The sequence below is a fragment of the Nansenia antarctica genome (assembly GCF_963989245.1).
Source record: "Nansenia antarctica genome assembly, chromosome: 7".
In the NCBI taxonomy this organism is placed as follows: Eukaryota; Metazoa; Chordata; class Actinopteri; order Argentiniformes; family Microstomatidae; genus Nansenia; species Nansenia antarctica.
This window is the reverse complement of record NC_137677.1, coordinates 7,735,796-7,748,750: the sequence shown is the minus strand read 5'-3', so window position 1 is coordinate 7,748,750 and position 12,955 is coordinate 7,735,796. Positions and strand designations below refer to the sequence as shown.

The window sequence follows — 12,955 nt, the reverse complement described above, 5'->3', positions numbered from 1 at the left end:
ATTCTAAGCTCACGATATAGTGCATAAAATTATCTGATCTGGAACCGTGTGTGAACAGGATTGAACAGGTGAACAGTAGGGTGTAATTCTTCATTAATATATTTGTTTATTATTCAAGGCACAATACAGAGGGTCTATTCTGTGAGATTACATCAGCAGAGCACATGGTCTCAGTCAGAGCGACACATTCAGAACTATAATAATGCGATGCAAGAATTTCAAGTAGGCTAGTACCAAAAAAATACCAACAAGTACATTTTACATTTACAACATTTTAGATTAATTCAACATATACAAGTAATGGCCTATAGGCAAAATATAACAATGGCCTATATAGGCAAACATATTTTATGTGTAAAATGTAAAAAGGACCCTTAGGAAATAATGTACACCTTATACAAAACCACACAAAAAGTCTCCTCCCAAATGCCCAATTCAGTACGATGGCCTGCCATCTAGTGGAGAGAAGCTACAATAACCCAACCAAAATGTACAAAGTAATGTCATTCTAGGTGATAGGACAATAGCATAATATGAAAATATAAAATAAAAGAATAAAAGAAAGCAAGAGATACAAACACATGGCAAGATATGTGTCAGCTTGATATCTACGTGCCAGGAGAGGATGAAACAATCATAGGAATCATACAAAGCACTTTGGGCTCCATTTGCCGTCATGGCCTCTGGATGGCGTTGGGGTCCTCAGATGTCCAGTGGAGGGGGTGCAGTGAGGTAACCCCTGGATGGGGTTGGGGTCCTGACGCGTCCACTGCAGGGGGTTGGTGCTGTGAGGTACCCTCTGGATGGGGTTGGGGTCCTGAGGTGTCCAGTGGAGGGGGTTGGTGTTGTGTGGTATCCTCTGGATGGGGTTGGAGTCATGAGGCGTCCACAGTATGGGGTTGGGGTTGTGTTGTGTCCCCTGGATGGGCTTGGCGTCCCGAGGTGTCCGCTGGATGGGCTTGGGGTATTCTTGTGTTTTGTAGGAGGTATTATCCGGCTGTTGTCCATCTGAATCCCAGTACGTGGAGAAGGCTGTTTTATAGCAGGTCTCATCGGTGGACGTGTGTTCGCATAGATAGGATTCTCTAGAAATGACACAAAAATAGAAACCAATTTATGAAATAGTATATAACTACCACAAGTATTTACATTTTTATTGTCCACGTTCTGTTAGTAACACTGTCTCCGGGGTCTCAATGGTTGGTCGGAGGAAGGGTTGCAATTGAAAAAGCTGCAAACATCTATGCTGTAACCACACGTATAGTCAGACAGATATAGAATCACGAAACCTTCCCCGCTCTGTCTCTAACCACACACCACCTGCGCTCTCTCAGAGTACTCTCAGGGTCGTGAGATGGGCAAGCTTGACTCTGAGAGCAAGCGAGCTGCTCTGTAAATGAGTGCAAAGGGTTTGTTTTTTTCTCACTGCTTTATCTTTCATTGCAGTGATGTGATACTTATCCCACGACAGAGTTCTTTCATCTGTTGCAGATGCTCTTGTGATTCCCTCCTGAAAGTACTCTTCTCGGCATCAGAAGGTCATCAAAAAGGTTAACAGGAAAACGGTACAAAGTACACTACCTGACTACTACTTGACTGACTGTACTGTATCACATGTATTATACTGTATATTGTATGATATTGCATTTCACCTCACTGTAACCTGTACAGCATTTTGCACTACTGTTTCTGCTGCAGCACGACTGGTCCCGCTGTTGTACGACTACCATCACTTTATCACTTTAATTTTAATTTTGCCATTTAGCAGACGCTTTTAATCCAAAGCGATTTACAATTACGAATTACAGGGACATTCCCCCTGGAGTAACTGAGGGCTAAGTGCCTTACTCAAGGGCACACTAGTAGTGGTGTGGTTTCAGGCGGGATTTGAACTCACAACCTTCCGATCACAGGTCCAACTCACTATCCACTAGACCACCACTACCCCACTACCCCTTTACTACCTTATTTTACTTTATTCTATTATTGTTGATTTTGTATCCTGCTGCAATGCCAACGTTAAAGAACCTCAGCCTAAGAATTGTACTGTTGTGTACCTACCTGTACATTGGATGGATGTAATAAAAGCAATTCTGATTCTAATTCTAATTCTGAAAGTATGTACTTTATACATACCAGATACATCCTCAGAGAGAAAGCAGTGTCATAAGCAGTGTTATACCTCTGCTCCTGTGTCTTCCTCGTATGAAGATGATGGTAGCCACTGCCAATGGGACAAGGACGGTACACGCTGCTCCCACTGCTAACCACAGCCACCAGGTTATACTCCCAACTCCATATGGGGGAGAGGGGGTAAAGGGCAGAATTCCCACTATTATGGAGAGAGAGAGAGTAATTACATTTTTGAGTTATAATCCTAGTAACCATTTCACAGTGACATTGTGCAGGTAACGGAAATTGATTATATTGTTACTTACATATGTTAACTTGAGTTCCAATGCTACATTCATTTTTCATCACAGGAATCTCTACGATGACTTTGCAAAAGTACCTCCCGCTGTCATTGTATGTAACATTAATAAGATCCAGTGTGGACCAAGTCCTGTTTATAGGCAGAATATGATTCTTCAGACTCTCGATTTTCTTGGAGCTGCCACTTGAGTTGTCAATAGGCTCGAAAAGCCAGTCCACACGGAGACGGGCATGGGGTTTAAAACTGCAGTTGAGGGTCAGAGAAGAGCCGAGAAGAGCTTCCACAGTACTTGGGGGTTGAGTCAGGATGAGGGTGCTCGTCGACGGAGTCACCATTGCTGCTGTCACCAGGGGGTTGTTGGGCAGGCCAGAGGAAGGTGCAAAACACAAATAACAATGGAATAAGGTGATTGATAAACTGCCAGTCAATGTGGTTGATTTAGAGCAAAGGAGAGGGTGTGAAAATGCAGAGAAAAGCAGAGAAAGTCCCAAACAAATAACTATATTACAACACGTGATTACAGTAGAATTTCAGTGCATGAGTTTGCATGAGGGCTTTAGTCATCAGCACACGGAAGGACTGTGTTCTTGTCCTGCAAGAATACTCATCATGTAGCTCACCGATCTAGCTCAGTCACAGTAACACACTTAACACACTTGCATGTTAGGCACTCTGAACAAGAGGCCCTCTTGAGTTATCAAATCAAAGTCAAATAAAATACAATTGTATTTGTCACTTATATCGCATAAAGTTGTAATAGACAAAGTGACATGTTTTGGGATCTTGCTCCACACTCAACAGCAGCAGCAACAACAATTCAATTCTTCTTCTTCTACGATGAAGAACAATTCAGTAATAAGTAATAAAAAGTGACAAAAAGTGACAATACTCTAACAATGACTATACATGTAAAGAAGTATATATCACAAGACCATCAAAGACACTTGGTTTGACAGTTTGGAAATGCTACAGTACTCTTCATTACAATGGTCCATATTAATATTGTGTTGTTTTTGTATAGTATAAACATACTCAACCACATATATATAGGCAGTTGAGATATCAGTTGAAAAGAGTAAATTTAACAGAAGTTGAAATAAGCTGTCACTTCTGCACACCCTGCATGTAAATCAGATGCCCCACATGTGCATGTTTTCTAAAGGGGCTTCATATGAAATAGAGAAATTATAGTAAATTATAAGAAATAAAATACAGTAATCCTACCTGTAAGAAACAGCAAGAGTGTCACTTTGCTCCCCATGTCCATTCTATTGTCTCAACGGTGGGCTTCTTAGCTCGACACCCTGTCATAGCTCCCTTCACTAGTGTGAGGAGGAAGGACTGAGTGGGAGGAAGGACAGGTCTAACATTTACCGTATGTTGAAGCCAAGCACAAGTTAAGTGGGTGGGGGTTTGGCGCATGTACAAATAATCTCAAAGACAGTGAAACATGTATGTTGACAGGTATGTTTAAAAAAAATAACAACAGTTGAGCCCCTACAAAGTCTTGAGATTCTTATAGTCAACAATTTCCTTAAAGGTGTCGTCTGAATGCAAGCAAGGGTACATTGCCTTTTTGTGGTCAAACTCTGAACACGCGTTGCCTGGAAACAAGGCTAAGGCTTTCTGTGGGTTGTAAGGTGTTATAATTCAACTTGCCACTACAATATATCTCCTTTACTATACACTTCCTGTGAAAACAAAACTAAGTTCTGAATTGTAAATGGCAAAGTGTTTGCTCTGAGCAGAAATTAACAGCATGAACAGACTTCAAACAATCTTTTTTGAGAACATAATGAACAACCTAAATGTTGCAATTTACCAATATGATAGTGAAAAGCTATACAGACACTAGGTAAACTACATGGTGTGGTCATGGAAAACACAGTTTTGACAAAGTGTTTCACTTTGTTTAGTGTTTCACATAACAAGAACATCAAACAAAAAAATAGGTCAATTGTCATCCAGTCAGTTGGCCTAGGCTCGCTGAGACCACAGCCCTCGTGCCAGCACCACAACCTCATTCTGACAGGCCTTTTAGTCAGTCTGAAACTAGGCTGAGAAACTTAGAATGTCATGAGGTGTCGTCTAGCCTATGCATTGCCATCAGTAATGTAACAATCAAAAAGCAGTACGTACTTTTTTTATTTGGACACTTTTTTGGGAACTTTTTGAATTTTCTTTTGACATGTAATATGTATATCTCTGTCTACATTACGTTTAATGTACCCTTGTCTTTTTCCATTTCTTGTATTTTGTGTTGTTGTTCAATACAAAATAAAGAAAAAACATTGTTTCTGTTGAGAATCCGAATATTGGAGGCATTTCGTGAGCTTAGAATGATAAGGTTCTATCTCCGTTTAGGGAAGTTCAGAGATATTGAGCGTCAAAGTTTTTACATTCCATTATGTTTTGTGAGATGGAACCTTTGTATTTTATTAATTACTAACTAAAAAATGTCAACATTTTTAAAATAACACCACACAGGCATAATAAACACCTAATGGATCAGATTATGTAAAAAACTCAATTTTGACAAAAATGGAGATAGAACCGTATAATTCTAACATCACGAAATAAAGAAAAAACATTGTTTCTGTTGAGAATCCGAATATTAGAGGCATTTAGTGACCTATCTAATGACGATCTGAAGACTCCACATACAGGAATTCGCCCACCCAAACCTTTGACCAGAAGGCTGCTCATTGAAAACTACATTACCCAGGGTTATCTTCCCTTACGCATGCGCAACACACACATCGGCCCTAAGGCGTTGGACGGAAGATGCAATGCACTCCAGCAGCATCAGTACCAGCCCAGTAGGAATCTGCCTGGTGCAAATACGCCGGAACGAGGGGACGTCCAAGAAAAACGCATTTTGCATTTCGTAAGACTTCCAGAACCGGTTCGTTTGGGACCGGCAAACATGGGAGATCAAAAGGTAAGGATGGAACTGGCCCAACCTGTGTTTGATCATGATTATCGCGCTTGCAGGGCGTACAAAGAAAGGAGAGTCTCTCCCTGGTCCTTTTACTAAAGCTACCCCTTGAAATGATTTATGCATATTATTTCAAGGCTACATTTTCATAATTGCGCATTGACAGCCAAGTTAAGCCTGTGCCCCTCAACGATTTGCAGTTTTCAGCGATTTGCAAGACAGCCAGCTGGTAGTGAGAACAAGTGCATCTGGCGGTGACAGGTCCCAGAATAGACCATTATTGATTCCACTTCTGTATGTATATCAACAAACATTCTTAGCATTCCACTTATTTTTGATTTTTTTTTAACGGAATAGTAAGTAGCGATCTCCCAAGCCATCCAAGCAGGGAAATGTCCCGTTAATATATCTCCATTTGGGCCTGGGGTAAAAGCTCGGATGCCTCTTGGAGTGGATGAAATGACCTGACGGGCGTGGGACTGTGACTATGACATAATTGTCATAGCTGTGAGGTCTTATTAAACTAGGCCACCTATGCATTTTTTTGATTGAAATGATTTAAGACTTACGTATACTATGCCTATTAGGCTGATGCAGAAAGGGGTTCCCATAGCAGGGCTACTTATACTGTACATGCGAATCTCTGCTGCTGAGTTATGAATTATGAATGATGGCGCATCCTTCCGGGCTATGGAGCAAGATGCCCGCCCTGGTCACAGTTTACACAAAAGGTTGAAATGACCACCAAGAGATCCACGGGACTGTACCATTTATTATGCATGTTTATGTAGTTATTGCTGATGTGTTCTTGTTTGTTGAGGTGTGGTCCTCTGTGGCTCAGTTGGTAGAGCATGGCGCTAACAACGCTTAGGTTGTGGGTTTGATTCCCGCTGGGACCATATATACTGAAATGTATGCACTCACTGCAATGTAAGTTGCTTTGGATAAAAGCGTCAGCTAAATGGCATATATTATATTATATATTAGGTGTACAATGTATATTCTATGTATACTATCATTAACAATATTATAGACAAATTATAGGCAATATAGAACCAATACCTTTGGGATTAATGGGCTATTATTAGGCAGATGCTACTGCAGTCGATTATTTAATCATCTGTGTATATGTGCACTCCCGAAGGAATCGCTTCGGAAGATCACTACCACCCTGGCCCTGAAGAATGAGGAGATCCAGAACTTCATCTGCTGTCTGAAACAGAGTCTGGACAATCTGGAGGTACAGTGCTGACTGTGCACGATCAGACAGTCTTTTAATTGAAACCCAACAGACAGACAGTCAGACCTAATAGGATTGTAAAAACGTAATATGATAAGCATGCCATAGCCAGGTCAATGACATGTCTGTCAATCAACTGATTCAGCCAATCTCAGCGATGCTTCTATACTACGGTTGACCTCCTCCTCCTTCCCGTTGACCCCCCCAGGGGAACTCGGGCCGCGTGCAGGAGGACCTGGAGTCCGAGTTCAGCTCACTGCACGCCGTCCTGAACGAGCTGAAGGAGGGCATGGTCACACGCATCAAACAGGAGAGGGCCAGCCGCACGTACGAGCTACAGGTCTGTTGAAGCTCGTCTGTTCATCTGAGAGGAAGTCGTCTCGCGTTTCACGTGGTTCCACCGTTGCTGATTGTGTGTATTCATCCCGCCGCTCCCTTCAGAGTCAGCTGGGCGCCTGCTCCAAAGCCCTGGAGAGTTCCGAGGAGCTGTTGGAGCTGGCCAATCAGACGCTCTGCTCCTCTGCAACAGACGGCTTCACACAGGTAACAGCTTAAGTTGTCCTCTCAACTCGAAAGCAGTGATGCCTTTTGTTTTATTTTTTGATATCTGTACTCAGTTACCGTATTTGTTGAAAATATCCGTAAATACACTTTTGTCACTGCGTACTTTTGTCACTGTTGTTTTATCGACGTGTTCCTCCATTTCTTTTATGTGCATCTTTTGTAAAGCGGTTTTGTTGATCGTTACGTGTCTCTACTGTGTTACAGATGTGATGTTTTTATTGTATGGATGTTCTGCCTGCAACTCAGTTTTCTCTCGGTCCCTATCTCCTCTCTCCTTCGTTCCCTTTTCCTTTCCTCCTCTGCTTCCCTCCAGGCGGCCAAAGACATTAAGGATAGGTACGGTACATGGCAGCTGTCCATTTCTCTCAGTGTCTTCTTTAGCTCTCTCTTAAAACCGTCCATTCACCATCATACATGCATTCAAACAAAGTGTACACTCAAAAACATCCACTCCGTAGTACACACACAGTCCTTCACAGGGATGTGTTCTTATCCCCTTGTCTGGCAGTTTACTGTAACTCCTCAGTCAGTGTGTGTGTCTGTGTTCTGTGTGTCTGTTCATGAATCCCCTTCCTGCGTGGTAGCGGAGAAAATAGTGTTGTGTCATAGCTCTGTGTGAGGTGGTTAGTTAGTACACTCACAAACTAATTTATCCTTTCCGTCCTTCCCTCAATTAGTGTTTGTTTGTGTGTGTGTGTGTGTGTGTGTGTGTGTGTGTGTCTGACTCTGTGTGTTGTGTCTTTGTTTGTGCGAGGACAGTGTGACAATGGCCCCAGCCTTTCGTCTGTCCCTGAAGGCCAAAGCCAGTGACAGCATGAGTCACATGATGGTGGACTTCACCCAAGAGAAGGAGATGCTGCAGGCTATCAAGTTCCTACCAGGTCAGTCTGCGGTGATGTGTCTGTTTTCTGGCTTTTTAAATCACTTAGTTTGAGGTCCATACAACAATGCTGTTTCACAGTTTGCCATCACTTTTTTTTTTTTTTACTCACATAGCTTGAAGTCCAAACAGTGATGTTGTTTCATAGTAAATGATCCGTGTGATTGGGGGCATGCTGGCTTGTGGCTAGTAGTGACAATGTCCCTTTTGTTGACACCCAGTACATATCCCTCTCACAGGGTGTCTGTGTTTGCGTGTGTGTGTGTGTGTGTGTGTGTGTGTGTTTGTGTGTGTGTGTGTGTGTATCCTCCTAGTGCCTGCCACTCCAGAGATCCAGGTATCAGACTGCCAGGTGTGTGACAACACAGTGACGGTCATTTGGACTCTTCCGGAACCTGACTCCAAAATAGACCACTTCGACCTGGAGCACCGCCGGACCAACCACGAGGGGCCGCCCCGCGTCCGAGAGGACTACCCCTGGATGGTGGTGGAGGGCGTCAAAGAGATGGAGTACACCCTCACAGGTGAGGGGGGAGGCGGCTTGGTGGAGAGGACATATTTAGTCCATAGCAATATTGGGATTTTTTTTCAATTGAGTAGTCAGTCAATATTTACTAGAACAAGGACAATGTAGTAAGTACTTTTTGATGTGTCATAGCCAGGAAGTAATTTGCTTATCTAAAGAATCATCACATTGACGAACATCATCAACACCCATCATGGTGTCATTTCCAGGGCTTTGTTTCAACACGCGCTACATCACCTTCCGTGTGAAGGCCTGTAACAAGGCTGTGGCAGGGGAGTTCTCTGAACCCGTGACGCTGGAGACACACGGTGAGTACACTCTGTTTCGGATGTGGAAATCAAACCACAGATCACACCCCTTTTTTTGTGTTTTCGTCACTTAAGTATTTATTGAATTTCAACATAGATATAGACAAAACACCATATCTACATCCTCTTAACGTAAAAAAAAGAAAGAAATGCAGCATGTCCCACACACAAATGGGCAATAGAGAAAATAGAGAAAATAAAACAAAAACAAAACATAACATATAGTTCACTACTTTTTAGTACACTCCAGTACACTTTAAACTGCTCTATAGGGGCCCTGGAGAAAGAAGTGCACTATGTAACGGGAAATAGAGTTTCAATTGAGACACAGCCATGTGTGATAGGAATAATTCAGCACATGAATGTTAAAGCGTGTCCCCATGTTTCCCTGCAGCTTTCCTGTTCAAGCTGGACGCGGGCTCGTCCCACCAGAACCTGAAGGTGGAGGACCTGAGTGTGGAGTGGGACAGCAGCGGGGGGTCCAAGATCCAGGACATCCGCAAGGAACAGACAAAGAACAGAACCAACTCTCCCATGCACTCCCCGGCCAGGTCTGTCTGTCCCCTAGACCAGGGTTTCTGTCTGTCTGTCCCCTAGACCAGGGTTTCTGTCTGTCTGTCTGTCTGTCCTCTAGACCAGGGTTTCTGTCTGTCTGTCTGTCCTCTAGACCAGGGTTTCTGTCTGTCTGTCTGTCCTCTAGACCAGGGTGTCTGTCTGTCTGTCCCCTAGACCAGGGTTTCTGTCTGTCTGTCCTCTAGACCAGGGTGTCTGTCTGTCTGTCCTCTAGACCAGGGTGTCTGTCTGTCTGTCCTCTAGACCAGGGTGTCTGTCTGTCCCCTAGACCAGGGTGTCTGTCTGTCCCCTAGACCAGGGTTTCTACCGTCCTGCTCCTGGGGCAACAACAGAGGCCGTTGTTCGTGCCAGCTAGCTTAGCATAAGTTAGCTTAGCATAGTTAGTTGACTGGTTTTTGGATAAACGCTCAAAGCACTAGGCTAGGCTAAGCTGATGTTCGGTTGTAACACAGCAATTGCCCCACAGGGTTTGGAGACTCATCAAACCTGTGGTTAGTTGTGAATTAGGTGTGTTAGTACGACAAAACCCACCAGTTGGGTCCCCAGGACCAGGAATGGATGAAACTGACTCTAGACAATCAATAGAACGGATCTTTTTTACAACGGGATCCCCCGACTCTCCCCTCTCCCTCTCCTTCTCCCTCAGGACCGCCATGATGTCCCCTAAGAGAGCGCCCTCTGCCCGGGTCGGCCGAGACCGGTTCACCGCTGAGTCCTACACCGTGCTGGGTGAGTGGACATCAGAACAGAGGCCCGGAGGACGGTGGTTCAATGGAGATATTTACTTTATACAGACAGATTGATAGGGGCGGCTGTGGCGCAGGAGGTAGAGCCTCCGTCTAATGATAGGTTGGCAGATTGGCAGGTCGTTGGCAGATCGGTGGTTCGAGCCCCGGCTGGCCACAAGGTGTCCTTCGGCAAGACACTGAACCCCAAATTGCTCCCAGTGAGCGGGCCGCGCCTTGCATGGTAGCTTGCCGCCATTGGTGTGTGAATGTGTGTGTGTGAATAGGTGAATGAGAGGCCGTTGTAAAGCGCTTTGGATAAAGGCGCTATATAAGTGCAGTCCATTTACCATTTACCATTGAAACATAATGTAGCTGCAGCACTTACAACACTTGACTCTAGACCACTGAATTCCAACAGTTGACTGACAAGTTGATTGCATGGCAATAAATCAGTAAGTAAATAAGTAAGATAAGTGCTCCCGCTCATGACCGCGGATTTCTCTCTACCGCCCCCCAGGAGACACCATGATTGACGCGGGCCAGCAGTACTGGGAGGTGCGCTTCGACAAGGAGAGCAAGGCCTTCGCCGTGGGCCTCGCCCTGCGTAACCTGGGCCGCTTCGACCAGCTGGGCAAGAGCAACGCCTCCTGGTGCATCCACCTGAACAACTGGCTGCAGCAGAGCCTCACAGCCAAGCACAACAACAAGGCCCGCACCCTGGACTGTGCCATCCCCGACCGCATAGGAGTCTACTGCAACTACGAGGAAGGTGAGTGAGACGGACGCACGCACGGACGCATGCATGCACACGCGCATACACACAGACATGCACGCACGCACACACACACACACACGCACGCTCACACGCACACGCATGCACAAACGCACGCACACACGCACACACACACGCACGCACACACACACAGACACACACACACACACGCACACACACACATACACGCACGCACACACGCACACACACACACACACACACATACACACACCACCCTTGATATTCACACTATACAGCAGAAATGTTTCTTCCGCTCAGCTCCCAGTTCCCCCACCCACACCCCAGGTGCCAGGCTCAGGTGCACTGAGTTTCAGGTCACTGTACAGGGGTTGATTAACTCCAGGATCAGCAATGTGTTCTGCCAGCAAACGATCTGTGTTCACACACGAGGCATGCCTACAGCCTGCATTCTCCCCTCTGGTAAGGTGCTGATGTGCTGATCTAGATCTAGTGTTAATAATAATAATAATAATAATCTTTACCATTTAGCAGACGCTTTTAATCCAAAGCGATTTACAATGAGAGATTACAGGGACAGTCTCCCTGGAGTAACTCAGGGCTAAGTACCTTCCTCAAGGGCACACTAGTGGTGGTGTTTCCAGGCGGGATTTGAACTCTTGACCTTCCGATCACCATCCAACTCACTATCCCCTCCTAGACCACCACTACCACCACTACCCCCCTTATCCTGATCCTAAACCTAAACCTGTGTGACTTCCCTCTCTCCGTCCAGGTGCACTGTCCTTCTACAACGCCAGGACCAAGCAGCTGATGCACACCTTCAGAGCCAAGTTCCAGCAGCCTGTCGTACCAGCCTTTTCGGTGAGAGATGCAATACTCTAGAAGAATACACTGTAGGCTCCGGTAGCCACACAAAGTAACACAGCATGCAAACAACATAGCCCAACATAGCCACATTCAGACAGCCACATTAGCAACTGTTGAATTTATTAGATTGTTTTTTCTGAGACATTTATCATGTTTGTGACTAGAAGCATTCAGTTTTCGCCGGGTTTCAAACTGTCTTCGGTGAAAACCTGCGTCTCAGTTCATCCTCTATGCTCTACCGCCCCCTTCAGGTATGGAACGGGACTTTCTCAGTGCAGACGGGTCTGCAGGTGCCCAGCGCGGTGGCGAGCGGGCAGAGGAAGAACAGTGGTACCAGCAGCTCCAACGCCAGCCTCACCTAGACCCCATGGGGACCCCCCGTCCCCCGTCCCCCAACCACAACCGCTGCAGAACTTTAACCCGACTTAGGCTGTGGCGCTGGCAGGAAGGAACACACCTGTCCCCAGCCCTCAAACACCTGTCCCCAAAGCCATCCCGCCTTGATGCCACCCCTGCTCCCACCACACCTGTCCCCAGCCGGCCTCGGACCAGGGGTCCCTCTGCTCTGCCTCATCTCACTCATAGGGCTTTCACACCGGCAAGGAACCGTGCCGGTTCGCGTTCGCATTCGGAAACCTCCGAACGTTGGCGCTGTCTGGCGAACGATACACTGGTATGAACGCGGGCTCGTTCGCCAGACAGCGCCAACGTTCGGAGGTTTCCGAACGCGAACGCGAACCGGCACGGTTCTTTGCCGGTGTGAAAGCCCTATCAGATCACTCCCTGTGCCTTCCAGAGGTGCCCTTCATCAGAGTCCAAACTCACACTGGGCTGAATCTTTACGCCGCCGTCATTTATATTCATAGAATTTACTAAAAGGCCTAATGATGGTGACCCATTAGTGTTAGGAGCAAGTTATGTTACTGTTCACATCGCAATGCAACAGACCAGCACCCCCTAATGCAACTAATACCAATACTGTAGAAGTCCAAATAACGTGTAGTACAGTGGTCATATGCTGAATGTTCCGAATGTTCTGCCTCTACCTAATCTTCATGTAGTTGTTTCTCAACCCACCGCCACCTCATATGTCTGTATAACCCGAATAACCTAGCAAAATGACCTGCTTATAGTCACTACTGT

General features: G+C 45.5%; 1 protein-coding gene across 1 annotated transcript; it reads left to right on the top strand.

Moving 5' to 3' along the window:
- Positions 1–5,360: 5,360 nt before the first annotated feature.
- Positions 5,361–12,174, top strand: fsd1 (fibronectin type III and SPRY domain containing 1; the record flags this gene model as incomplete). The annotated part of the gene is made up of 13 exons (XM_080537101.1): positions 5,361–5,375; positions 6,517–6,612; positions 6,821–6,952; positions 7,054–7,155; positions 7,490–7,512; positions 7,936–8,057; positions 8,371–8,580; positions 8,792–8,890; positions 9,285–9,441; positions 10,110–10,192; positions 10,709–10,960; positions 11,718–11,806; positions 12,064–12,174. The coding sequence occupies 13 exons, from the start codon at positions 5,361–5,363 to the stop codon at positions 12,172–12,174; spliced, it is 1,491 nt and encodes a 496-aa protein (XP_080393227.1).
- Between the last annotated feature and the right edge of the window lie 781 nt (positions 12,175–12,955).